The sequence below is a fragment of the Chamaea fasciata genome, unplaced genomic scaffold (genome assembly GCF_029207755.1).
Source record: "Chamaea fasciata isolate MVZ Bird 193981 ecotype frontalis unplaced genomic scaffold, bChaFas1.0.hap1 SCAF_461, whole genome shotgun sequence".
Lineage (NCBI taxonomy): Eukaryota > Metazoa > Chordata > Aves > Passeriformes > Sylviidae > Chamaea > Chamaea fasciata.
Genome location: NW_027094546.1, coordinates 53875 through 79321, shown reverse-complemented (window position 1 = coordinate 79321; position 25447 = coordinate 53875). Strand labels below are relative to the sequence as shown.

The 25447-nt window shown below is 62.0% G+C and overlaps 2 protein-coding genes across 6 annotated transcripts; both read left to right on the top strand.

Annotated features, from left to right (window-relative positions):
• Positions 1 to 203: 203 nt before the first annotated feature.
• Positions 204 to 2984, top strand: EIF3K (eukaryotic translation initiation factor 3 subunit K). Its single transcript, XM_066208780.1, has 7 exons — positions 204 to 291; positions 378 to 499; positions 1299 to 1373; positions 1486 to 1552; positions 2071 to 2148; positions 2389 to 2514; positions 2858 to 2984. The coding sequence occupies exons 2-7, from the start codon at positions 482 to 484 to the stop codon at positions 2887 to 2889; spliced, it is 396 nt and encodes a 131-aa protein (XP_066064877.1). The 5' UTR covers positions 204 to 291; positions 378 to 481; the 3' UTR covers positions 2890 to 2984.
• A 298-nt stretch (positions 2985 to 3282) lies between these two features.
• Positions 3283 to 25425, top strand: LOC136305514 (alpha-actinin-4). 5 transcript variants are annotated; one of them, XM_066208768.1, is made up of 22 exons: positions 3283 to 3511; positions 10445 to 10559; positions 11838 to 11957; positions 13054 to 13140; positions 13605 to 13692; positions 13842 to 13920; positions 14006 to 14087; positions 15920 to 16005; positions 17454 to 17546; positions 18231 to 18461; positions 19189 to 19336; positions 19493 to 19643; positions 19876 to 19984; positions 20459 to 20599; positions 21102 to 21284; positions 21639 to 21773; positions 22299 to 22478; positions 22979 to 23125; positions 23265 to 23345; positions 23575 to 23637; positions 23841 to 23999; positions 24951 to 25425. In XM_066208768.1, exons 1-22 carry the CDS (start codon positions 3371 to 3373, stop codon positions 25107 to 25109), a joined length of 2778 nt encoding a protein of 925 aa, XP_066064865.1. In that variant the 5' UTR covers positions 3283 to 3370; the 3' UTR covers positions 25110 to 25425. The 5 variants fall into 5 exon arrangements, with proteins under 5 accessions (XP_066064865.1, XP_066064867.1, XP_066064866.1 ...); XM_066208770.1 differs by lacking the exon at positions 23575 to 23637; XM_066208769.1 differs by lacking the exons at positions 15920 to 16005; positions 23575 to 23637 and adding an exon at positions 15100 to 15185.
• The last annotated feature ends 22 nt before the right edge of the window (positions 25426 to 25447 follow it).

Here is a 25447-nt window from a genome sequence, read left to right as displayed (position 1 = left end):
CGGGTGGATAACGGGGGGTCTCAGGTGGATAATGGGGGTCCCAGGTGTGTTAAGGTGGTTCCAGGTGTGTCACAGCCCCCTGGCGTGGTTGCACAGGTACAACCCCGAGAACCTGGCCACCCTGGGGCTGTACAGTGGGGGCCTGGGGGGTCCCAGGTGTATCACAGCCTCACAGCCCCCTCACCTGCCCAGGTACAACCCCGAGAACCTGGCCACCCTGGAGCGCTACGTGGAGACTCAGGCCAAGGAGAACGCCTACGACCTGGAGGCCAACCTGGCCGTGCTGAAGCTGTGAGGGCCCCGGGGCTCTGGGGGGCGGGTTTGGGGGTCCTGAGCCCCCCCGGCCCCCTCACCTGTGTGCCCTCTCACCTATGCAGGTACCAGTTCAACCCCGCCTTCTTCCAGACCGGGGGTGACGGCGCAGATCCTGCTCAAGGCGCTCACCAACCTGCCCCACACCGACTTCACCCTCTGCAAGTGCATGATCGACCAGGCTCACGTATCCTGGGGGCACGGGGGACCCCCCAAATCCAGGGGGAATCTCCCAGGAAATCCCCCAAATCCAGGGGGAACCCCCAAATCCAGAGGGGATCTCCCAGGGAATCCCCCAAATCCAGGGGGACCACCCAAATCCAGGGGGAACCCCAAATCCAGAGGGGATCTCCCAGGGAATCCCCCAAATCCAGGGGGAACCCCCAGATCCAGGGGGAACCCCCAAATCCAGAGGGAATCTCCCAGGGAATCCCCCAAATCCAGGGGGACCACCCAAATCCAGGGGGACTCTCCCAGGGAATCCCCCAAATCCAGGGGGAACCCCAAATCCAGGGGGAACCCCAAATCCAGAGGGAATCTCCCAGGGAATCCCCCAAATCCAGGGGGACCCCCCAAATCCAGAGGGAATCTCCCAGGGAATCCCCCAAATCCAGAGGAGACCCCCCCCAGTTCCATGGGGAACCCCCCAGTTCCCGAGGGAATCCCCCAGGGAACCCCTAATTCCATGGGGGAACCCTCAGGGAACCCCCGAGTTCCATGAGGAACCCCCCAATTCCAGAGGGAACCCCCCAAGGAACCCCCAATCCCAACGGGACCCCCAGATTCCATCAAGGCTCCCCCCAAATTTCCACAGGGCCCACCCCCCCTTTTCCTGAGCTCTCAGTCCCACCTCGGAGAGGTCACCCCTGGCGTTCCTTCCCCCCGGCTCCCCCCCAAACCCGGCTCTGGGGGTCCTGGGAGAGGGGGACACCTCTGCCCCCCCTTTTTTTGGTCCCGAATTTCCCCTTGACCTCCCCGCCACGCAGCAAGAGGAGCGGCCCATCCGGCAGATCCTCTACCTGGGGGAGCTGCTGGAGACCTGCCACTTCCAGTCCTTCTGGGTGAGTTACCCCCCAAAATCCGGAGGGAGGGGTCCCCAAAACCCGGGGGAGGGGTCCTAGAGACAAAAAGGGGGGACCCTAAAGGTGGGGCTGACCCCTGGAATCCCGGCAGCAAGCGCTGGATGAGAACATGGAGCTGCTGGAGGGGATCACCGGCTTCGAGGACTCCGTCAGGAAATGTCAGGGGGCTTTGGGGGGTCCTGGGGAGGGGGGGTTGGGGGGTTTGGGGGGTCCTGGAGGGATCCTGAAAGGGTTTGGGGCATCCTGGGGAGGTTTGGGGTGTTCCTGGAGGGATCCTGGGGAGTTTTGGGGGGTCTTGGGGAGGGTTTGGGGGTTCCTGGAGGGATCCTGAAAGGGTCTGGGGTTCTGGGGAGAGGTCTCAAAAAGGTTTGGGGGGTCTTGGGGATGTTTTGGGGGTTCCTGGGGGGAATCCTGAAAGGGTTTGGGGGGTCCTTGGGGTCTTGGAGGGAATCTTGAAGAGGTTTGGGGAGGTTTTGGGGGTCCTGCGTTTTCTTTGAGGGTTCCTGGAGGAACCTGGGGGTGGGTAAGGGGAGATTTGAGGGTCCCTGAGGGACTTTTGAGGGGCACAGGGAGGGTCCTGAGGGGAATTGGAGGATTCTGGGGAGGTACCAGGGGCTTCTTTGGAGGCTCTGGGGGTGTTTTGGAGGCGTTGGTGACACCGTGGGGGTGTCCCCAGTCATCTGCCACGTGGTGGGGATCACGTACCAGCACATCGACCGCTGGCTGCTCGCCGAGATGCTGGGGGACCTCTCAGGTGAGGGGCTGGGGGTCCCCAACGGGGGTTTGGGGGGTCCCAGCTGGAAGTGGGGTTGTGGAGGGAGCTTGGGAGGGTCCTGGAGGAAGTTTTGGGGGGTCCTGGGGAGGTGCAGGAGGGTCTGGAAGGGTTTGGGGGTATCCTGGTGGGATACAGAAGGTTTTGGGGAGCCATGGGAGGGTTTTGGGGGTCCCCAGGGGGGTATCCGAGCCCCCCCCCAGACCCCCCTGTGCCCCCCAGAGTCGCAGCTGCGGGTGTGGATGAGCAAATACGGGTGGACAGAGCCGGAGCCGGGGCGGATCCTGATCTCCAACCAGGAGGAGAACATTAAACCCAAGAACATCGTGGAGAAGATCGACTTCGACAGTGGGTTGGGGGTCCTGGGGAGGGGTTTGGGGCATCCTGGTGGGAGTTTAGGGATGTTTGGGAGGAGTTGGGGGGGTCCTGAGGGGGTTTTGGGGGGTGTTAGGAGGATACGGGGAGATCCCGTGGAGATTTTGGGGGTCCTGGGGAGGTGCAGGGGGGTTTTGGAGGAGGTTTGGGGGATCTTGAGAGGGTTGGGGGCAACACAGGAGGGTCCTGGGGGGTCCTGAGGAGTTCTGGGTGGGTTTCGGGGGTCCGGTGAGGGATACAGGAGAGGCCCGGGGGTGTCTGAGGGAGCTCAGGGGTGTCCTGGGATCCCCCCCCAGCTCACCTGTTCTTCTCACAGGTGTGTCCAGCATCATGGCATCCTCTCTCTGAGCCGCCCGGACCCGAGCCCTCAGCACCGGCCCCCAAATTCCACCTCCCCAACCCCGACCCTGCCCAGTTCAACCAGTAAAGAGGCTCCAAGGCGGCGCTGGCCTCGTTCTTGGGGGTCGTCAAAATGGCGGGGGGGGGTCTGAGGGGAGATGGGCGGGGCTTGGAGGTGGGCGGGGGTTGGTCGCGTGCCTGAGGGGAGGTGGGCGGGGCTTGAACTCGCGCCTGAGGGGAACGGGGCGGAGCTTTGACGCGAAATGGGCGTGGTGTCTGATCTGGGAGTGCTGTGGGCGGGGCCGTGGGTGTAGCCCCGGCTGCGCCTGAGGGTGGGGGCGTGGCTCCGCCTCAGTCGTGCGCGCGCGGCGCGGGGGGGCGTGGCTTCACCGCGGCGCCTGCGCAGGTCGGGCGCGCGGGTGGGGGGGGGACGAGTCGGGTCCGTGTCGCTGGCGCGTCCTCCGCCTGTCGCGACATCAGGGCGGCGATAATGGTGGATTACCACAGCGCGGGGCAGGCCCACCCGTACGGCGGGAACGGGCCCGGCCCCAACGGCGACTACATGGCCCAGGAGGACGATTGGGATCGGGATCTGCTGCTGGACCCCGCCTGGGAGAAACAGCAACGCAAGGTGGGGGGGGCCGGGGGGTCACTGAGGGGGGGTCGGAGTCTGAGGGGTCTGCTGAGGGGTTTGAGGGGTCTCTGAGGGCTCGGAGCGCGGGGCAGGGCGAGCTGGGGGATCCCTGAGGGGATCCGTGAGGGACCCCGGGGTGTCTGAGGGGATCCGTGAGGGATCCGGGGGTCCCTGAGGGGATCCGTGAGGGATCCGAGCCCGGGACGGGGAGATCTGGGGAGCCTGGAGGGGTCTGAAGGGTCCCTAAAGGGGCTCAGGGGCCGCCCTGAGGGCTCCCAGGCCGGGCCAGGGACACCTGAGCGGTGTCAGCACCTTTCCGGGGCGTCCCCGAGGAGTCTGGGGGCGCCTCAGGGTGTCCCTGAAAGCTCCGAGCCGGGATCTGCGGGAGAGCAGGAGTTTGGGGGCAAAGCAGGATTCTAGAGGAAACCAGGATTTTTAGAGGAAATCAGGATTTTAGGGGAGATCAGGGTTTTCGGGTGGCTCCCTGAGCCTGCTCAGAGCTGTCGGCACCCCCTCAGTGTGTGTGTGGGGACACTTTGGGGACCCCCGGGGCTGTGTTCTGGGGAGGAGGGGGCGCCCCCCGAGGGACCCCGGGGGTGAACTTTGGGGTCTCCCTTTGCTGGGAGCAGCGGGATGGGAGCCGATCCCGAGGGATCCACAGGATCATCCCCCCCCCCCCCCCGCCCCATTCCGGGCGGAGAAGCTTCCGGAGAGCTCCGGGCCGGGATAAAGGGCACTGGGCAAAGGGGGATCCGCCGGGATCCGCCGCCCTGCCGCGGGATCGGGGACCCGGGGGGATCCCTGGATCGTCCCCCCCGGATCCCGGGACTCGGGGCCGTGGGAAGCGCCGGGAGCCGGGAGGGGCCGGCCCGGAATTCCCAGCGGGCGCCCGAGGGTTCCGGGTTACCCGCGGCGCACGGGCGGGAGCCGGGCTTTGGGGCCAGTTCCCGGGCTTTGGGGCCAGTTCCCGGGCTTTGGGGCCAGTTCCCGGGCTTTGGGGCCAGTTCCCGGGCTTTGGGGCCGGTTCCCGGGCTTTGGGGCCGGTTCCCGGGCTTTGGGGCCGGTTCCCGGGCTTTGGGGCCGGTTCCCGGGCTTTGGGGCCAATTCCCGGGCTTTGGGGCCAGTTCCCGGGCTTTGGGGCCAGTTCCCGGGCTTTGGGGCCAGTTCCCGGGCTTTGGGGCCGGTTCCCGGGCTTTGGGGCCAGTTCCCGGGCTTTGGGGTGACTTCCCTCAGTTTTGGGGTGACTTCCCTCAGTTCGGGGTGACTTCCCTCAGTCTGGGGTGACTTCCCTCAGTTTTGGGGTGACTTCCCTCAGTTCGGGGTGACTTCCCTCAGTTTTGAGGTGACTTCCCTCAGTGCTGGGGTGACTTCCCTCACTTTTGGGGTGACTTCCCTCATTGTTGGGGTGACTTCCCTCAGTTTGGGGTGACTTCCCTCAGTCTGGGGTGACTTCCCTCAGTTCGGGGTGACTTCCCTCATTGTTGGGGTGACTTCCCTCAGTTTTGGGGTGACTTCCCTCAGTTCGGGGTGACTTCCCTCAGTTTGGGGTGACTTCCCTCAGTTTTGGGGTGTTTCGGAGGAGATGCGGCGCCGGGCTCCGTTGCCGTGGTTACGGGGCATTTTCGGGTTTTTCTGGGAAAACCTCGGGCTAAGTTGGATTATTTTCGGCACAGGAAGCGCAGCGTGAGCTTCCCCCTCCTCTTCCTCCTCCTCTTCCCCCTCCTCTTCCTCCCGCTGCCGTCCCGTTTCCCCGGGGCACAGTGGGGATGTTTCCCCGGGATTTGTCGGGATTTGGAACGTTCTGCATCCCGGCGCTGCGCTGACACCCCCGGGAGCGGCCGAGGGTGGAGGAGCCCTGTTAATCAGCGCGTTAATTAGCTGTTAATGAGCGGGGGATGGGCGGTTAGGGATTCCCTCTCCTCTTCCCCGGGAATTCGGGGATCTGCTGCCCCGCGGAATCCCAGCTCCTGCTTTTCCCCTCAGTTCCCCAGCTCCCGAAGGGCTGAGGCCGGGGCTGCTGTCCGTGGGGCACCGGCCGCAGGGATTCGCCTCTGGAATTCTCTGGAATTCCAACAATGCGGCCGGAGCAGCGGGAGAGCGGCGGGGGAACGTCCTGCCCGCTCCTTCCCTTCCTTCCCTCCCCGAAGCCCCGTGGAACCCCAGGAGCTCGGAGCTTTGCCCTCGCCAGGTGTTTTTCCGCCCAGTTGTTTTGGGCTTCTTGTTGTTTTTTTTTTGTTCCCTCTCCCAGTTCCTCCTTCCCCAGGAAGAGAACTCCCGAAAATCCAACGAGCGGCAGGATCCATCCCAGCTCCCGCCTGGGAAGCACGGATCCCCGAGGATCCCCGAGGATCCCCGAGGATCCCCGAGCCCTCAGTTCCTCCCTTGGCCTCTTTCCCTGGTTTTCCCCGTTTTTTGGGGGAGTTTTCCGGCTGGTGGCGGCTCCTTTCCGCGCCCCTGGCACGGGAATCTCGGCACTCCCCGCCTTCGGGAGCGATTTTCGGGGCACGAACCAAAGGGGCGGGTTGTTTTCACCTGGAAAATCTCCCCGAATCCCCGTTTTTTGGGGAATATTCGGGGGGAGCCGCCCCCGGCGCTGCCACAGCCCCGGCGAGGCGAGTCCGCCCTCGGAGCCGCTCATCCCCCCTGGAATGTGGGCACGCCCTGAGCCACCTGCGGCTCCCCAAAACCTGCCCCAAATCCCACCTGGGCACACCCTGAGCCACCTGCGGCTCCCCAAAACCTGCCCCAAATCCCACCTGGGCACACCCTGAGCCACCTGCGGCTCCCCAGATCCCACCTGGGCGCGCCCTGAGCCACCTGCGGCTCCCCAGATCCCACCTGGGCACGCCCTGAGCCACCTGCGGCTCCCCAAATCCCACCTGGGCACACCCTGAGCCACCTGCGGCTCCCCAAATCCCACCTGGGCACACCCTGAGCCACCTGCGGCTCCCCAAATCCCACCTGGGCGCGCCCTGAGCCACCTGCGGCTCCCCAAAACCTGCCCCAAATCCCACCTGGGCACTCCCTGAGCCACCTGCGGCTCCTCAAATCCCACCTGGGCACTCCCTGAGCCACCTGCGGCTCCCCAAATCCCACCTGGGCTCTCCCTGAGCCACCTGCGGCTCCCCAAATCCCACCTGGGCACTCCCTGAGCCACCTGCGGCTCCCCAAATCCCACCTGGGCACTCCCTGAGCCACCTGCGGCTCCCCAAATCCCACCTGGGCACTCCCTGAGCCACCTGCGGCTCCCCAAATCCCACCTGGGCACTCCCTGAGCCACCTGCGGCTCCCCAAATCCCGGGGCCACCCCAAAATCCGCATCTTCCCCTCGCCCCCGGTCGTCTTCCCGGATTTTTTTATGCTCCCCCCTCATTTTTGGGGATTTTTCCCCGCCAGGTTTTTCCCCTTTTTCCCCAAATTTTCCTGGATTTCCGTCGCTTCCCGCCGTTCTTTTGTTCATTCCCGCTTTTTCTAATCGCTTTCCCCCGTTTCCTGATTTTTTTGGTGCCTTCCTGAATTCTTTGCCTTTGCTCCAGGTTTTTTTTCGGTCGTTTCCCCAGATTTTCTGGCCTTTTTCCCCATTTTTTTTGGGGGGGGGGCACTTTTTCCTGGTTTTTGGTCATTTTTCACCGTTCCTGGATCGTTCTCCTCCGCTTTCAGGTCACTTTTCCTGGGATTACCATCCCTCCCCCCAGTTTTCCCGCAGTTTTCTTGAGTTTTTGGGAATCGTTCCCACGCCCAGATAACTTCCCACGCTTTTTTCCTTGTTTTCCCGAGTTCCGGGTGACTTCTCCTCCTTTTTCCACCCCTTTGCCCTGGTTTTTTTCCCCGTGTTCCCGGATTTTTGGCCACTTTTTGTGGATTTTGGGTCACTTCCCCTGATTTTTCCTCCTTTTCCCCTCCCTTCCCTCTCCCCGCCCGACAAGCGGCGCCTCGTTAATTATGTTAATTATGCAAATGGCGTTAATTAACCCCCGCTAACGAGCCCGGGGGAGGAACGCCTGGATGGGTTTTTTATTCCCTCTGGAATTTTCTTTCAGCTCCGGCCACGTTTTAACGGGAATTTGGGAGATGTGGGAGCGGATTCCTTCCTGCCCTAAGCAGGGCTGGGGAACGACCTCAGATCCCGGGATTTGGGGGATTTTGGGGGGGATTTTGGGGGATTTTTAGGGGGTTTCAACCCCTGGAAAAGACCCCAACCCCCCCCCGGGGGGGCTCATTCCCACCTGGAATTCCCGAGATTGGGATTCCCGCTGCTCCCACAGGGGAAAACTCCCAGGAAAGGCCCAAAAACGAGGAATTCTGGGAGGATCCCAGAAGAAAATCCTGATTTGGGGTTTTTTTGGGGGTGGGATCAGTCGCTGGCCCTGAGAAGATTCCCGAGGAAACACCCCAGGGCCGGATTCCCAGCGCCCCTAATTCGGGATTTTTCCCTTAAAAACTTGGGAATATCCCTTGGGGTCATCCACGAACGCATCCCGGCTCCTTCCCGAGGGATTTCGCCTCCCAAAATCGGGATTTTAGGGGACAAAAAAAATGATGGAGCGAGGGAGGAAAAGGTGTTTTCCAGCCCTGAAACTCCCGGGTTTTCCGCGGAGGCGGATCTCCCTCCCCGCTGCCGTTCTCCAGCGGTTTGCACGGGCGGGCCGAGGAAATCCGGGAGGAAATTCGGGACGAACCTGGGCGCGAGCCCCTTTCCCAGCCCCGAAATCCCGGGATCTTGGGGTGGATTCCCTGGTTTTGTCCCCCAGATCCGGGGGGCGCCGGCTGCCCCGGCGCGGCCCCGCTGACACAATGCCTGGAAAACGCTTCTCCAGCGGTTCCGTGGGAAGGAAATTCCAGAGGCCCGGCCGGAATCTCCTTTTTTAGGCATTTTTCTGTGGCTTGTTTTTGGGGATGGTTATTTCTGGTCGGAACGACGCCCTGGGGGGATGGGGGGGATTGATCCTGCCGGGATTTATCCCGGATTCCTCAACCCCCCCCCGGCCTGGGATCCGTCCCTGCCCCTCAAACCTCCAAATTCCTCGTTTTTAGGGGGATTTGGGATCAATTCCTGCCCCTCAAACCTCCAAATTCCTCGTTTCCAGGGGATTTGGGGCTTTGGGATCAATTCCTGCCCCTCAGACCTCCCAAATTCCTCGTTTTTAGGGGGCTTTGGGGCTTTGGGACACCCCCGGTCCCGCAGGAGGGGCCGAGGCTTCCCCCGGCACAGAGATTCCCGGGATTCGGCGCCGGTTTCCCGGCTTTATTTCAGGAAAAGGAACATTTGGGGCGGGATTTGATCCTCCCCCGGTTCCCCCCGTGGTCCGGGGACGGGGCAGAGATTCCTGGCCGAGGTTTTCCCGGGATCTCGGGGCCGGGGTGACTCAGTGGGCGCCGCGGGGCCGCGCCCGGCCGCGCCTGGCACAGGCATGTGCCCGCCTGGCACCGGCCAAAGTCCCGGCACCGCCCTGGGAAAGGCGGCCGGGGGGAGAACGGGATCTGGACGGGGATCCGCCCGCCTGGGGCAGGCCCTGATCCACCACAGGACCCCAAACCGGGATCTGGACGGGGAAAACGGGATCTGGACGGGGAAAACGGGATCTGGACAGGGATCCGCCCACCTGGGGCGGGCCCTGATCCACCACTGGACCCCAAACCGGGATCTGGACGGGGAAAACGGGATCTGGACAGGGATCCGCCCACCTGGGGCGGGCCCTGATCCACCACTGGACCCCAAACCGGGATCTGAACGGGGAAAACGGGATCTGGACAGGGATCCGCCCACCTGGGGCGGGCCCTGATCCACCACTGGACCCCAAACCAGGATCTGAACGGGGAAAACGGGATCTGGACGGGGATCCGCCCACCTGGGGCGGGCCCTGATCCACCACTGGACCCCAAACCGGGATCTGGACGGGGGAAAACGGGATCTGGACGGGGAAAACGGGATCTGGACGGGGAAAACGGGATCTGGACAGGGATCCGCCTGCCTGGGGCGGGCCCTGATCCCTGAGTGGGCTCATCCTGTGGGATTGGAGCAGGATCCTGACCCCCACATCTGGCCCTGGGAGCAGATTTGGGGACGGAGAGATCCCAGCTCCGCGAATCACTGGAGCTGGGGGTTGTGGGGTCGGGCGTTCCCGGCGGGATCAGTGGGGTCATTCCCCATGGGATCAGTAACTGGGATCATTCCCCATGGGATCAGTGGGATCGTTCCCAATGGGATCACTGGGGTCATTCCCCATGGGATCAGTAACTGGGATCATTCCCCATGGGATCAATAACTGGGATCATTCCCCATGGGATCAGTGGGATTGTTCCCTATGGGATCAGTGGGGTCATTCCCCATGGGATCAGTAACTGGGATCATTCCCCGTGGGATCAATAACTGGGATCATTCCCCGTGGGATCAGTGGGATTGTTCCCTATGGGATCAGTGGGGTCATTCCCCATGGGATCAGTAACTGGGATCATTCCCCGTGGGGTCAGTGGGATCGTTCCCAATGGGATCGATACCTGGGATCATTCCCCGTGGGGTCATTCCCAGTGGGATCAATACCTGGGATCGTTCCCAGTGGGGTCATTCCCAGTGGGATCAATACCTGGGATCATTCCCAGTGGGGTCATTCCCAATGGGATCAATACCTGGGATCGTTCCCAGTGGGGTCATTCCTCATGGGATCAATACCTGGGATCATTCCCCATGGGATCAGTAACTGGGATCATTCCCCGTGGGACCATTCCCCGTGGGATCAGTGGGATCGTTCCCCATGGGATCAATACCTGGGATCATTCCCAGTGGGATCAGTACCTGGGATCATTCCCCGTGGGACCGTTCCCCGTGGGATCAGCGGTCCCATTCCCGCCGGGCTGGGCCCCGGGCTCCGGAATCCCCGGTGCTCCCGGCCCGTTCCCGGTGCTCCCGTCTGACGTGTGGCGGCCCCGCAGACGTTCACGGCCTGGTGCAATTCGCACCTGCGCAAGGCGGGCACGCAGATCGAGAACATCGACGAGGATTTCCGCGACGGGCTCAAGCTGATGCTGCTGCTCGAGGTCATCTCAGGTCAGCCCCCGGGACGGGAGATGACACCAAAAACACCCAGACTGCGCCCAAAAACACCCAGACTGCGCCCAAAAACACCAAAACTGTGCCCAAAACACCCAGACTGTGCCCAAAAACACCAAAACTGTGCCCAGAACACCCAGACTGCGCCCAAAAACACCCAGACTGTGCCCAAAACACCCAGACTGGGCCCAAAACACCCAGACTGCGCCCAAAAACACCCAGACTGGGCCCAAAAACACCCAGACTGCGCCCAAAAACACCAAAACTGTGCCCAAAACACCCAGACTGCGCCCAAAACACCCAGACTGTGCCCAAAAACACCAAAACTGGGCCCAAAACCACCAAAACTGTGCCCAAAACACCCAGACTGGGCCCAAAAACACCCAGACTGCACCCAAAAACACCAAAACTGGGCCCAAAAACACCCAGACTGCACCCAAAAACACCAAAACTGTGCCCAAAACACCCAGACTGTGCCCAAAAACACCAAAACTGTGCCCAAAACACCCAGACTGGGCCCAAAAACACCCAGACTGCGCCCAAAAACACCAAAACTGTGCCCAAAAACACCAAAACTGGGCCCAAAACCACCAAAACTGTGCCCAGAACACCCAGACTGCCCCCAGAATCCTCGAACTGCCCCCAAAACACCCAGACTGCGCCCAAAAACACCCAGACTGCGCCCAAAACACCCAGACTGTGCCCAAAAACACCCAGACTGCGCCCAAAACACCCAGACTGTGCCCAAAAACACCAAAACTGGGCCCAAAACCACCAAAACTGGGCCCAAAAACACCAAAACTGTGCCCAGAACACCCAGACTGCCCCCAGAATCCTCGAACTGCCCCCAAAACACCCAGACTGCGCCCAAAAACACCCAGACTGGGCCCCCAAACCCTTAAACTGTGCCCCAAACTCCCCCCAAACTCTTCAGACTCTGCTAAAACTTACCTTAATGACTTCGAAACTTGACCCTAAAACCTTTAACCCTGACCCAGACCCTTTGACCCTGACCCTTTAACCCTGACCCTTTGACCCTGGCCCAGACCCTTTAACCCTGACCCAAACCCTTTGACCCTGGCCCAGACCCTTTAACCCTGACCCAAACCCTTTGACCCTGACCCTTTAACCCTGACCGAGATCCTTTAACCCTGACCCTTTGACCCTGACCAGATCCTTTGACCCTGACCCTTTAACCCCGATCCTGACCCTTTGACCTTGACCCAAACCCTTTGACCCTGACCCTTTAACCCTTTCGCCGCCGTGCCGTCGCAGGCGAGCGGCTCCCGAAGCCCGAGCGGGGCAAGATGCGGGTGCACAAGATCAACAACGTCAACAAGGCCCTGGACTTCATCGCCAGCAAAGGCGTCAAACTCGTCTCCATCGGCGCGGAGGGTGAGGCCCCGCCCCGCGGATCCCCGGGATCCGCTGGGACCTGCCGGGATTCGCCCCTTTGGAGGCCAAAATTTGACTCTTGGGGTGCCTGAGGATTCCGGGAATTCCGGGAATTCCGAGCTGGGAGCCAGCGGGTGCAGCTCCTGGAGGTCGTTCCGTGGGTTTTTTGGAGGAATGGTCAGAGGCTGGGAGTTTTCTGCCCCCCCCGCGGGGGTGTGTTGGGAATGGGGTGGGAGAAAAAAGGTGGAAGAGGGGAAGGAAAAAAAGGTAGGAAGGGGGAAAAAAAGGTGGAGCAGAGATGGAAAAAAATGGAAGAGGAGATAAAAAATAGGGAGAAGGGGAAGAGAAAGGGGTGCAAGGAGGAAAAGAAAGCTGGAAGAGGGAGGAAATCCTGGAGAGGGAGGGGAAGTGAAGCTGGAGCAGGGAAAAAGCACCTGGAGAAGGGAAAAAATCGCGTGGAGACGGGGAGGAAACATCTGGAGAAGGGAAAACCACTTGGAGAAGGGAAAGCCGCTTGGAGAAAGGGGGAAAATGGGAAAACCTCGGGGTTTATCCTCCCTGAGCCCGGCCTCGTGCCCTGCCCGGGGCCGGCAGCGGATTCCCGGGATCCCTGCGGGGTCGGGGCCGCTCCTGCGGGATCCCCGGGATCTGCCCCGGGGCCGGGCGCTGGCAGCGGCTCCCGGCCGGGCCGGTTTGTTGGGATCAGCTGGGAAAGCTCTGCCAGTCCTGCCCTGCCCCGCCCCCGGAATTCCCAGAAAACCCGGGAATGTGGGCTGGGGTTCCTCCCCCCCCCCCCCCGCCCGCGGGATTCCCTCCCTGTGCGGTTTTCCAGCAATTCCGAACAATTCCTCAGGCCCTGCTGGGGTAAATCCTGGGATCTGCGGTTCCGGGATCCCTGGGGCGTGCCCGCCCGCGGTTCTGGAATTCCAGGGTTTTGTGGCTCCTGGAATTCTGGGATTTCGCCTTTGCGCCTCCAGAGATCCGGGATCCCGTTGTTCCCTGACCTGGGATCCGTCCGTGGCAGGATCCCGTCACCCCCCAGGGAATTCCCGCCTGGATGGAATGCAATTCCCTGGGATTGTCTTTCCCCCCGCAGAGATCGTGGACGGCAACGCCAAGATGACCCTGGGGATGATCTGGACCATCATCCTGCGCTTCGCCATCCAGGACATCTCCGTGGAGGGTAACGGGATCCGCCCCGGGATCCGCCCCGGGATCCGCCCTGGGAGTGTGGGATCCGCCCCGGGATCCGCCCTGGGAGTGTGGGATCCGCCCTGGGAGTGTGGGATCCGCCCTGGGAGTGTGGGATCCACCCCCGGGATCTGCCCCTGGGAGTGTGGGATCTGCCCTGGGAGCATGGGCTCTGCCCTGGGAATGTGGGCTCTGCCCTGGGAATGTGGGATTCACCCTGGGATCCGCCCTGGGAGCATGGGCTCTGCCCCTGGGAGTGTGGGATCCGCCCCTGGGAGTGTGGGATCCACCCTGGGAGCGTGGGATCCACCCCCGGGATCTGCCCCTGGGAGTGTGGGATCCGCCCTGGGATCCGCCCTGGGAGTGTGGGATCCGCCCTGGGAGTGTGGGATCCGCCCCGGGATCCGCCCTGGGAGCGTGGGCTCCGCCCCCAGATCCCTGACCCCCGTCCCGCAGAGACCTCGGCCAAGGAGGGGCTCCTGCTCTGGTGCCAGCGGAAGACGGCTCCCTACAAGAACGTCAACGTCCAGAACTTCCACATCAGGTCCTGCCTCCTCCTCCTCCTCCTCCTCCTCCCCAGGGCGGGCTGGGCTCAGGCAGGGTCACAGTTCCCAAAATTCCCTGCGGATCCCAGGGATCCGATCCCCCTTCCCCCAGCGGATCCCCCGGGCCCTGATCCCCGTTTCCCCACAGCTGGAAGGACGGGCTGGCCTTCAACGCCCTGATCCACCGGCACCGCCCCGAGCTGATCGAGTACGACAAACTGCGCAAGGTGAGCCCCGCCCCGGCCAGGGGATCCCCGGGAATCCCGGGGAATTCCCGGCAATTCCCGACCCGCGTCGCCCCTGCTCCCGCAGGACGACCCCGTCACCAACCTGAACAACGCCTTCGAGGTGGCCGAGAAGTACCTGGACATTCCCAAGATGCTGGACGCCGAGGGTAAGGCCGCGATTCCCGGGGATCCCCGGGATCTCCCGCAGGCCCCGGGGGGGATTTCCTCCGAGGAGACGCCGGATCCCGCGGGGAGCGGCCGATTTCCAGCGGGTTTTTCCTCCTCAGCACCAATTCCCACCTGCCCAGGTGGATTCCTCCGGGATTTGGGACGCTCGGAGCGGAATTCCGGGCGGGAAGCGACGCCCTAACCCTGATTTTTCCCGTTTAGCACCAACTTGAGCCCTTTTGGGTGGATTCACCCAGGATTTGGGACCCTCGGAGCAGAATTCCGGGCGGGAAGCGCCCGCCCTAACCCTGGTTTTTCCCGTTTAGCACAATTTGGGTGGATTTCCCCAGGATTTGGGATGCCCGGAGCACAATTCCAGCCGGGAAGGGCAGCCCAGTTTGCTCCCAGTTTACTCCTAGTTTGTTCCCAGTCTGTTCCCAGTGTGTTCCCAGTCTGTTCCCAGTCCGTTCCCAGTTCGTTCCCAGTGTTTTCCCAGTCTGCTCCCAGTCCATTCCCAGTCTGTTCCCAGTCCGTTCCCAGTCCATTCCCAGTCCATTCCCAATCCATTCCCAGTGTGTTCCCAGTCCGTTCCCAGTCTGTTTTCAGTCCATTCCCAGTGTGTTCCTAGTCCATTCCCAGTGTGTTCCCAGTCCCCTCCCAGTCCGTTCCCAGTCCGTTCCCAGTCCGTTCCCAGTGTTTTCCCAGTCCGTTCCCAGTCCGTTCCTAGTCCATTCCCAGTCCATTCCCAATCCATTCCCAGTGTGTTCCCAGTCTGTTTTCAGTCCATTCCCAGTGTGTTCCTAGTCCATTCCCAGTGTGTTCCCAGTCCCCTCCCAGTCCGTTCCCAGTCCATTCCCAATCCATTCCCAGTGTGTTCCCAGTCTGCTCCCAGTCCCCTCCCAGTCCATTCCCAGTCCCCTCCCAGTCCGTTCCCAGTCCATTCCCAGTCCGTTCCCAGCCCGCCCCCAGCCCGCCCCCAGCGTGGCCCCGGTTCACGCCGCCTCCCCGCAGACATCGTGAACACGGCGCGGCCCGACGAGAAAGCCATCATGACCTACGTGTCCAGCTTCTACCACGCCTTCTCCGGGGCCCAGAAGGTACCGGGAGCTTCCTCCCGGAGCCGCCCCTCTGGAATTCTCCTCCCGGAGCCCTCGGGAATTTTCTCTCCCTGCTCTCACGCTCGCTTCTCTTCCAGCCGCCGCCGCTGTCGCTGGGGGGGGCCCGGGGCCGGCTCGTGAGGGGTTAAATCTGCCTGGAATCCACCAGTTCCTGGGAAATCCGTGGGAAAATCCATGGGAATCCATTGGAAAATCCATGGGAAATTAGTGGGAAATCCATTGGAAAATCCATGGGACATCCATGGGAAATTAATGGGAATCCATTGGAAAATCCATTGGAAATCCATGGGAAATCCATGGGACATCCATGGGAAATTAATGGGAATCCATTGGAAAATCCATGGGAAATCCATGGGAGATCCATGGGAATCCATTGGAAAATCCATGGGAATCCATTGGAAAAATCCCTGGGAATCCATTGGGGGCTAACAGGAAGCCATGGAAATCCATGAGAGTGCTGGGAAATCCACGGGAGATCCGTGGGAAGTTTGTCGGCATTACAGGAAGCTGCCGGCTCAGCCCCGGGAGGCCTCGGCCGTCCGCGGTGACCCGCGTGCTCCTGACCGCGGGGCTCAGGAGCAGGGTCCAGGCAGAACAATCCCGGCCCGGGCCGGCCCGGGGGTCCCTGGGGGGCAGAACCGGGGGGGCGGGGGGCGCCGGCGGTGGGGGGCGGGGGCTGCAGCCGCGCTGTCCTGTGCTCTCCTCCCGGGCAGATATCGTGGGCACGCTGCGGCCCGACGAGAAAGCCATCATGACCTACGTGTCCTGCTTCTACCACGCCTTCTCCGGGGCCCAGAAGGTGAGCCCGGCCCCGGAGGGTCCCGCTGCCCGCCTGGGATCTCTGGGATCTGCCTGGGATCTGCCTGGGATCTGCCTGGGATCTGCCTGGCTGCCGCTCCGCTTGGCTTCGGGCACAGGGTGGCGGGGGCTGGCTGCGCTGAGGTCGCGCTCCCCGGTTCCTCAGGCTCCTCCCTGGATTCCCTTCCTTGCTCCCTTTTACTCCTTTCCTTTTCTCCTTTCTTCCCTTTTTCCTCTTTATCCCTTTCTTTTTCCCCCTTTATCCCTTTCTTTTTCTCCTTTATTCCCTTTCTCTTTCCCTTCTTTTCTTCCCTTCCTTTTCTCCTTTTTTCCCTTTTTCTTCTTTATCCCTTTCTTTTTCCCCCTTTATTCTTTTTTTTTTCTCCTTTATTCTCTTTCTTTTTCCCCCTTTATTCTCTTGTTTTTCTCTTTTATTCCCTTCCTATTCCTCTTTATTCCCTTTCTCTTTCCCTTCTTTTATTCCCTTCCTTTTCCCCTTTATTCTCTTTTTTGTTTCCTTAATTCCTTTCCTTTTCCTCTTTATTTCTTTCTTTTTCCCTTTTCTTTGTCCCTTTTATTTTCTTTATTCCCTTCATTCATTCCCTTTCTCATCCCCTTCCTTCATCCCTTTTCCCTTTATCCCTTTCCTTTTCCCATTTCTTTAGTCCCTTCCTTTTCCCCTTTCCCTTCCCCTTTTTCCTCTTTATTTTTTTCCTTTATCCTTGTCATTTATCTCTTTCCGTTTCCCCTTTCCCTTCTCCTTTCCCCCTTTATTTCCTCCCTTCACTCCTTTCCTTTCCCCCCCCTTTTTCCTTTCTTCGATTTATGGATTTCCTCCGTTCATTTCCTTCATTTATTTCCTTTATTTCCTTCCCCCCCCCCGGCCACTGGATTTTCCTCCTCCCGGCCCTTCCCAGTTCCTCTTCCTCTTCCCGCTGGCGTCCGTCCTCCCGCTCTTCCTCCTGGATTCCTCCTCTGCTTCCCGCCCAGGTACCTCCTTCCTCCTCCTCCTCTTTCCTCCTCCTCCTCCTCCTCCTCCTGCTGCCGGGGCAGGACAGTCCCTGCGGGTCGGGGTCGGGATCAGCGAGGGCTGCGGTTCCTTCCTCCTCCCCCTTTCCTCTTCCTCTCCCCTTCAGCTTCTCTGAGTTTTTGGTCCCTTTCCTCCTGATTTTCCCATTCCTTCCCCCTCCTTTTCCTCCTATTTTGTGCTTTTTCCTCCTCCTTTTTCTCCCACTTCCCCCTTTCTTTTTTCCTTTTCCTTTCCCTTTTTCCCTTTCCTTCCCTCTCACGCTTCTCTTTTTTATTCTGCCTTCCCCTCCTTGTGTGGTTTTTCTTCCTCCTTTTCTATCTAATCCTTCCCTGTCCCCGCTGTTCCCCGGGGCTGGGGGGTCTCCCTGAGCCCCATTTCCCGATCCCAATCCCGATCCCGATCCCATTCCCACCCCACAGGCGGAGACGGCGGCAAACCGGATCTGCAAAGTCCTGGCCGTGAACCAGGAGAACGAGCAGCTCATGGAGGACTACGAGCGCCTGGCCTCGGATGTAAGGGGGAAAAATTCCTAAAAATCCCCCAAAACCGCCCGAAATCCCCCCCAGGGCACTGTGAGCGCCTGGCCTGGGATGTGAGGGGGAAAAATTCCCAAAAATCCCCCAAAACCACCCCAAATCCCCCGCAGGGCACTGTGAGCGCCTGGCCTGGGATGTGAGCGGGAAAAATTCCCAAAAATCCCCCAAACCACCCCAAATCCCCCGCAGGGCACTGTGAGCGCCTGGCCTGGGATGTGAGCGGGAAAAATTCCCAAAAATCCCCCCAAACCACCCCAAATCCCCCCCAGTCTCCTCATGGAGGACTACGAGCAGCTCGTAGCTCTGGTTGTGGCGCCTGGAGCGATGTGAAGAGGGGGAGCCCAAAATCCCACCCCCCAAATCCCTGTTCCCCCCACTGCTGGTGTGGATCCAGACCCCAAACCTGATCCCAAACCCCAAATCCCTGTTCCCCCCACTGCTGGTGTGGATCCAGACCCCAAACCTGATCCCAAACCCCAAATCCCTTTCCCCCCAACTGCTGGCGGGTATCCAGCCCCCAAACCTGATCCTAAATCTTTCCCCCCAACTGCTGGCAGGGATCCAGCCCCCCAAACCTGATCCCAAGCCCCAAATCCCTGTTCCCTCAGCTGCTGGCGTGGATCCAGCCCCCCAAAGCTGATCCCAAATCTCTCCCCCCAGCTGCTGGCGTGGATCCAGCGCACCATCCCGTGGCTGGAGTCCCGCGACCCCCAGAAGACCATCCCGGCCATGCAGCAGAAGCTGGAGGATTTCCGCGAGTACCGGCGCGTGCACAAGCCGCCCAAGGTGCAGGAGAAGTGTCAGCTGGAGATCAACTTCAACACCCTGCAGACCAAACTGCGCCTCAGCGGCCGCCCCGCCTTCATGCCCTCCGAGGGCAGGATGGTCTCGGTGGGTCTGGGGGCTCGGGGGGTTTGGGGAGGGGTTTGGGGTCCTGGGGAGGGGTTTGGGGTCCTGGGGAGGGGTTTGGGGTCCTGGGGAGAGATTTGGGGTTCTGGGGAGGGGATTTGGGGTCCTGGGGAGGGGATTTGGGGTCCTGAGGAGGGGGTTTGGGGTCCTGAGGAGAGATTTGGGGTCCTGAGGAGGGGGTTTGGGGTCCTGAGGAGGGGGTTTGGGGTCCTGAGGAGAGATTTGGGGTCCTGGGGAGGGGGTTTTGGGGTCCTGAGGAGGGGTTTGGGGTCCTGGGGAGGGGTTTGGGGTCCTGAGGAGGGGGTTTGGGGTCCTGGGGAGGGGGTTTGGGGTCCTGGGGAGGGGATTTGGGGTCCTGAGGGGGGGGTTTGGGGTTCTGGGGAGGGGTTTGGGGTTCTGGGGAGGGGTTTGGGGTCCTGGGGAGGGGTTTGGGGTCCTGGGGAGGGGATTTGGGGTCCTGAGGGGGGGGTTTGGGGTTCTGGGGAGGGGTTTGGGGTTCTGGGGAGGGGGTTTGGGGTCCTGGGGAGGGATTTAGGGTCCTGGGGAGGGGGTTTGGGGCCTTCAATTCACAGTGGTGTGTCCTAAACCCGCCCATTTTGGTGCCATCAGAGCGCAGGGTGGGCTCGAGGGGTTCGGGAGGGTCCCAGGGGTGTTTTGGGGTGACCTTTGGGGGTTTTGGGGTGACCTTTGGGGGTTTCGGGGTCCCCAGGACATCGGGGCGGGCTGGCAGAGGCTGGAGCAGGCCGAGAAGGGACACGAGGAGTGGCTGCTGACGGAGCTGCGGCGCCTGGAGCGCCTGGATCACCTGGCCGAGAAATTCCGGCAGAAGGCCTCGATCCACGAGGGCTGGACGGAAGGTGCGGGGCTCGGGGGGCGGGGCACGGGGCTGGGGGGCTCAGGGGGCGGGATTGGGGGTGACGGGGATTCAGGGCTGTCCCCACACCTGTGCCCAGGTAAGGAGGTGGCACAGGGTGGGGTCAGGGCTCTCAGGCTCTCCCCACACCTGTGCCCAGGTAAGGAGGTGGCCCTGCGGGACCGGGACTCGGGCACGGCCTCCCTGGCCCAGGTGCGGGCGCTGCTCCGCAAGCACGAGGCCTTCGAGTCGGACCTGGCGGCGCACCAGGACCGCGTGGAGCAGATCGCCGCCATCGCCCAGGAGCTCAAGTACGGGAACCCAGAATAACCCCCGGAACGTCCCCGGGATATTCCCGAAAAACTCCCAAAATCACCTGAAATATCCCACTCTTTTTTTCCCCTTCACCCTTTTCTCACTTTTTCCCCTCGTTTTCCCCCCTTTTCCCCGTTCTCCTCCTTTTTCCTCCATCTTTTCCTCTTTTCCCGCTGTTTTTCTCTCATTTTTTCCCCCATTTTTTCCCCGTTTTTCCCGCTTTCCCAGCGAGCTGGATTACTACGACTCTCCCAGCGTCAACGCGCGGTGCCAGAAGATCTGTGACCAGTGGGACCTGCTGGGCTCCCTGACCCACAGCCGCCGCGAGGCCCTCGAGGTCAGGGGGCCCCACGGCGGGCGGGGGGGGAAACAGCGACCCCAATCCCAACGGTGATCCCAACGGTGATCCCAATCCCAATGGTGATCCCAGTCCCAACGGTGATCCCAGTCCCAACGGTGATCCCAATGGTGATCCCAATCCCAATGGTGATCCCAATCCCAATGGTGATCCCAATCCCAACGGTGACCCCAATGGTGATCCCAGTCCCAACCGTGATCCCAATCCCAATGGTGACCCCAATCCCAACGGTGATCCCAATGGTGACCCCAATCCCAATGGTGATCCCAATCCCAATGGTGATCCCAATCCCAATGGTGACCCCAATCCCAATGGTGATCCCAATGGTGACCCCAATCCCAGCGGTGATCCCAACGGTGACCCCATTCCTAACGGTGATCCCAATGGTGATCCCAATCCCAATGGTGATCCCAGTCCCAACGGTGACCCCAATCCCGGCGTTTTTCACCCCAGAAAATGGAGAAGCAGCTGGAGACCATCGACGAGCTGCACCTGGAGTACGCCAAGCGCGCCGCGCCCTTCAACAACTGGATGGAGAGCGCCATGGAGGACCTGCAGGACATGTTCATCGTGCACACCATCGAGGAGATCCAGGTGGTTCTTCCCTGGAAACCACCTGGAGACACCCAAAACGGCCCCAAAACGCCCCTTTGGAGCGTCCTCGGGGCGTGTTTCCCGCTCTTTTCCCCTCACGTTTCCCCCCCTTTCCCTCTCATTTCCCCCCACATTTCCCCCTCATTTCCCCCACATTTCCCCCCACATTTCCCCCTCATTTCCCCCCACATTTCCCCCTCATTTTCCCCCACATTTCCCCCCTCATTTCCCCCACATTTCCCCCCTCATTTCCCCCACATTTCCCCCCTCATTTCCCCCCACATTTCCCCCTCATTTCCCCCCACATTTCCCCCCCTTTCCCCCCACATTTCCCCCACATTTCCCCCCACATTTCCCCCACATTTCCCCCCCATTTCCCCCTCATTTCCCCCACATTTCCCCCCTCATTTCCCCCCACATTTCCCCCTTTCCCCCCCCATTTCCCCCCTTTCCCCCGACGTCCCCCCTTTCCCCTGACACCCCCGTCTCTCCCCGTGCCCAGGGCCTGATCGCCGCCCACGACCAGTTCAAGTCGACGCTGCCGGACGCGGACAAGGAGCGCGAGGCCATCCTGGGGATCCAGCGCGAGGCCCAGCGCCTCGCCGACCTGCACGGGCTGCAGCTGCCCGCCAGCAACCCCTACACCTCCGTCACCCCGCAGATCATCAACTCCAAGTGGGAGCGGGTGCGGGAGCCTCTCCCTCCCTCTCCTGCTCTTGTTTCCCCCCACTCCTCTCGCTCTTTCCTCCCCTTTTCCTCCTTTAGTTCTCCACCCGCGGCGTTTCCCTCCAGCCCCCTTCCTGGTTTCCCGTCCGGATTTTCCCAGCTCCGTCCCGAGCTCCCAGACATCTCCCCCCTTTCCTCATCCCGGCCCCGTCCATCCCGCTTCCCTGCCAGCTTTTCCCCGGATTTCCCCCCGCCGTTCCTGGGCTCGGAGGAACGTTTTCCCGCGCCGTTTCCTCGCCCTGTCCCAGTTTCCCCCGCCGTTTCCCGGCAGGGTTTCCCGTCACCTTTTCCCCGTTTCTTGCCCCTTCCCCAGGTGCAGCAGCTGGTGCCCAAGCGGGACCAGGCGCTGCAGGAGGAGCAGAACCGGCAGAACTCCAACGAGCACCTGCGGAGGCAGTTTGGGAGCCAGGCCAACCGGGTGGGGCCCTGGATCCAGACCAAGATGGAGGTCAGCAGCCCCCGGGGCCGGGGGTGCCGGGGCTGCCGGGGCTGCGGGGATCCCACCCGGAACGGGCCGTAGCCGGGCTCTTCTGGGCACAAACCAGCTCCCAGCTGCGGTCCCTGGGCCTCTCTGGGGGTGTCCAGCGTCTCCGTGTTTCCCTCCCTTTCCCCCTCACGTTTCCCTCTCCTTTCCCCTCACGCCCTTTGTGGGGTCCAGAAGGGCTTGGGGAAGGGTTGGAGCGGTTGGTCGGTGATCTCCTGGCGTTCTCCCGGAAAGCTGGGATGGAGATCCTGCCTGAGGGGTTGGGGGTCGTCCTGGCGGGGTGGTGGAGAAGTGAAATCGTCCCTGGGCTTGCTCCACGCCCAGGTCTAAAAGCTGGGATAAGGGCTGGACCAGCGTTCTCCCGGCGAATGGGCCGGAATTCCTGGCTCTGGGATCTGGGATCAGCCCCGGGGGGGATCCAGCGGGGGGCCGGGCGTGTTGGGCTCGGCCCTGGGGATCCCAGGCCGCCATTGCCTGCGCCCCTCCCAGGAGATCGGCCGGATCTCCATCGAGATGAACGGGACCCTGGAGGATCAGCTCAACCACCTGAAGGAGTACGAGGAGAACATCGTGGAGTACAAACCCAACCTGGAGCTGCTGGAGCAGCAGCACCAGCTGGTGCAGGAGGCCCTCATCTTCGACAACCAGCACTCCAACTACACCATGGAGGTGGGATCCCGGCGCCGGGGGGGTCGGGATCGGCCCCCGGGGGCTGGGGGCGCGCAGGGGGGATCCCACGGGGAGCTGGGGGGTCCCAGGGCGGCCAGCAGGCCCTGGTCCCCCACGGGCAGCATGGCAGCTGGCATCCCGGGATCCCATCCCAGGGGATCGGGGTGCTCCGGAGGGTGCTGGATCCACCTCGGGGATCAGGAGGGTCCTGTGGGTGCTGGATCCACCCCGGGGATCAGGAGGGTCCCGTGGGTGCTGGATCCACCCCGGGGATCAGGAGGATCCCGTGGGTGCTGGATTCACCCCGGGGATCAGGAGGCTCCCGTGGGTGCTGGATCCCTCCCGGGGGATCAGGAGGCTCCCGTGGGTGCTGGATCCCTCCCGGGGGATCAGGAGGCTCCCGTGGGTGCTGGATCCCTCCCAGGGGATCAGGAGGCTCCCGTGGGTGCTGGATCCCTCCCGGGGGATCCGCTCCCCTCACGGCCCCGCGTCCACGGCAGCACCTGCGCGTGGGCTGGGAGCAGCTGCTGACCACCATCGCCCGCACCATCAACGAGGTGGAGAACCAGATCCTGACCCGCGACGCCAAAGGGATCAGCCAGGAGCAGATGCAGGAGTTCAGGGCCTCCTTCAACCACTTCGACAAGGTCGGGGATCCCGGGGATCCCGGGGGGATCTGGGGGTGAGCCCCCGGCGCGGAGCGGCCCCGCGGGTTATTCCCCCCCGGAACGTGGGAATCGTCTCCTGTTTGTCCTCATTTCCTCGGATTTCCTCTCGTCTCCCCAGGACCACGGCGGCGCCCTGGGCCCGGAGGAGTTCAAGGCCTGTTTGATCAGCCTGGGCTACGACGTCGAGAACGACCGGCAGGTACTGCCCGCTTCCTCCTCCTCCTCCTCCCCTTCCTGCCTGCCTGCCTTCCTTCTTTCCTTCCCTCCTTCCTTCCTTTTGTGGGCTGGTTTTTCCTCTAACGGATTCTCTGCTTTTCTCTTCCTCCTCCTCCTCCTCCTCCTCCTCCTCCTCCTCCTCCTCCTCCTCCTCCTCCTCCTCCTCCTCCTCCTCCTCCTCCTCCTCCTCTCCTCTCCTCGCCCTCCCGAAGCCAAAGCGCCGCACGGACTCCAAGGATTTCCGCGCCCTGCTGGGCCCCGCGGCATCCGGCCTGGTAACGATCCCCTTCTCCTGCTCCTGCACCTTTTTCTTTTCCACCTTTTTATCTCCCATCACCTGGGGGGTGGGGGGAATCCCCACGGGAAAAGCTGCGGAATTCCCGGGGAAAAACCTCTGGGATCCCTTGAGGAGCTCCGGGGCGACCCCGGGATTCCCGGGGAAACCTCAGAATTCCCGACCGCGCCTGTACCCGCCCAGGGCGACGCGGAATTCCAGCGGATCATGGCCGTGGTGGATCCCAACGGCAGCGGCAGCGTCACCTTCCAGGCCTTCATCGACTTCATGTCCCGGGAGACGACGGACACGGACACGGCCGAGCAGGTCATCAACAGCTTCCGCGTGCTGGCCGGCGACAAGGTGAGCACACCTGGGCTGGGGGGCCGCGGCGGGCTTCGGGAATTCTGGGGAGGCATTTGGGGAATCACACCGAGCTGGGATTTGGGCTTTTTACTGGAGCTCCAGCACCCCACGGGGGGATCCATGACCCCTGGGCTCACTCAGCTCCCCGGTTCCCCCCTTTGTTCCCCTATTTTTCTTTGTTTTCCCCCCCGTTTCCCCCATTTTTCCCATTTCCCCCGTTTTCCCTGCTGTTTTCCCCTCATTTTGCTTCCCTGTTTTTCCCCCGTTTTCCCCCATTTTCTCCCTCCATCTTCCCCGTTTTCCCCCTGGTTTTCCCCATTTTTTCCCCATTTCCCCCCCGTTTTCCCCCATTTCCCCCCCTTTTTTCCCTATTTCCCCCCCATTTTCCCCCTGTTTTCCCTCTGGCTTTCCCCCTTTTCTCCCCCATTCCCCCCCTCATTTCCCCCCCTTTTTTCCCCATTTCCCCCCCCATTTCCCCCCCTGTTTTCCCCTCCCCCCCCATTTCCCCCCCCTGTTTTCCCCCATTTCCCCCCCATTTTCCCCCCATTTTCCCTCTGGTTTTCCCCATTTTTTCCCCATTTTCTCCCCCCATTTTCCCCCTTTTTTCCCCATTTCCCCCCCATTTCCCCCCCGTTTTCCCTCTGGTTTTCCCCATTTTCCCCCCATTTCTCCCCTCTTTTCTCGCCCCATTTTCCCCCCATTTTCCCTCTGGTTTTCCCCCTTTTCTCCCCCCATTCCCCCCCCATTTCCCCCCCTTTTTTCCCCATTTCCCCCCCATTTCCCCCCCCGTTTTCCCTCTGGTTTTCCCCATTTTTTCCCCATTTTCTCCCCCCATTTTCCCCATTTCCCCCCCCATTTCCCCCCCCCATTTCCCCCCAATTTCCCCCCCCGTTTTCCCTCTGGTTTTCCCCATTTCCCCCCCTGTTTTCCCCACGTTCCCCCCCTCAGAACTACATCACGGCGGCGGAGCTGCGGCGGGAGCTGCCGGCGGCGCAGGCCGAGTACTGCATCGCCCGCATGGCGCCGTACCCGGGCCCCGACGGCGTGCCGGGAGCGCTGGACTACAAATCCTTCAGCACCGCGCTCTACGGCGAGAGCGACCTCTGAGGCGCCCGGCGCCGGCCGCCCGCCGCGACTATGCAAACCCCTCGGTTCGTCCGCCTTCCTCGGGAGAGCCGGGCCCGCGGCGTGGTGGGGGACGCGCCTCCCGCGGGGCCCGGCACGGGTATTTCTGCTCACGACACACACTCACAGGGACAGAGGGAAACACAGAGGGAGAAATTCCCGGTGATTTTCCACGGGATCGGCCGCGCCGCGCCGAGGGTTCCCTCTCCGCGCCCTCCCCGCGCGCGTTCGCGCTCGCGCGCGAAAGGCGCGCGGTGATTCCTGGATTCGCCGCGGAGGGGAACGGTTCCCGGGGGTTTGGTGGGCGGTGGCGGTGGGGT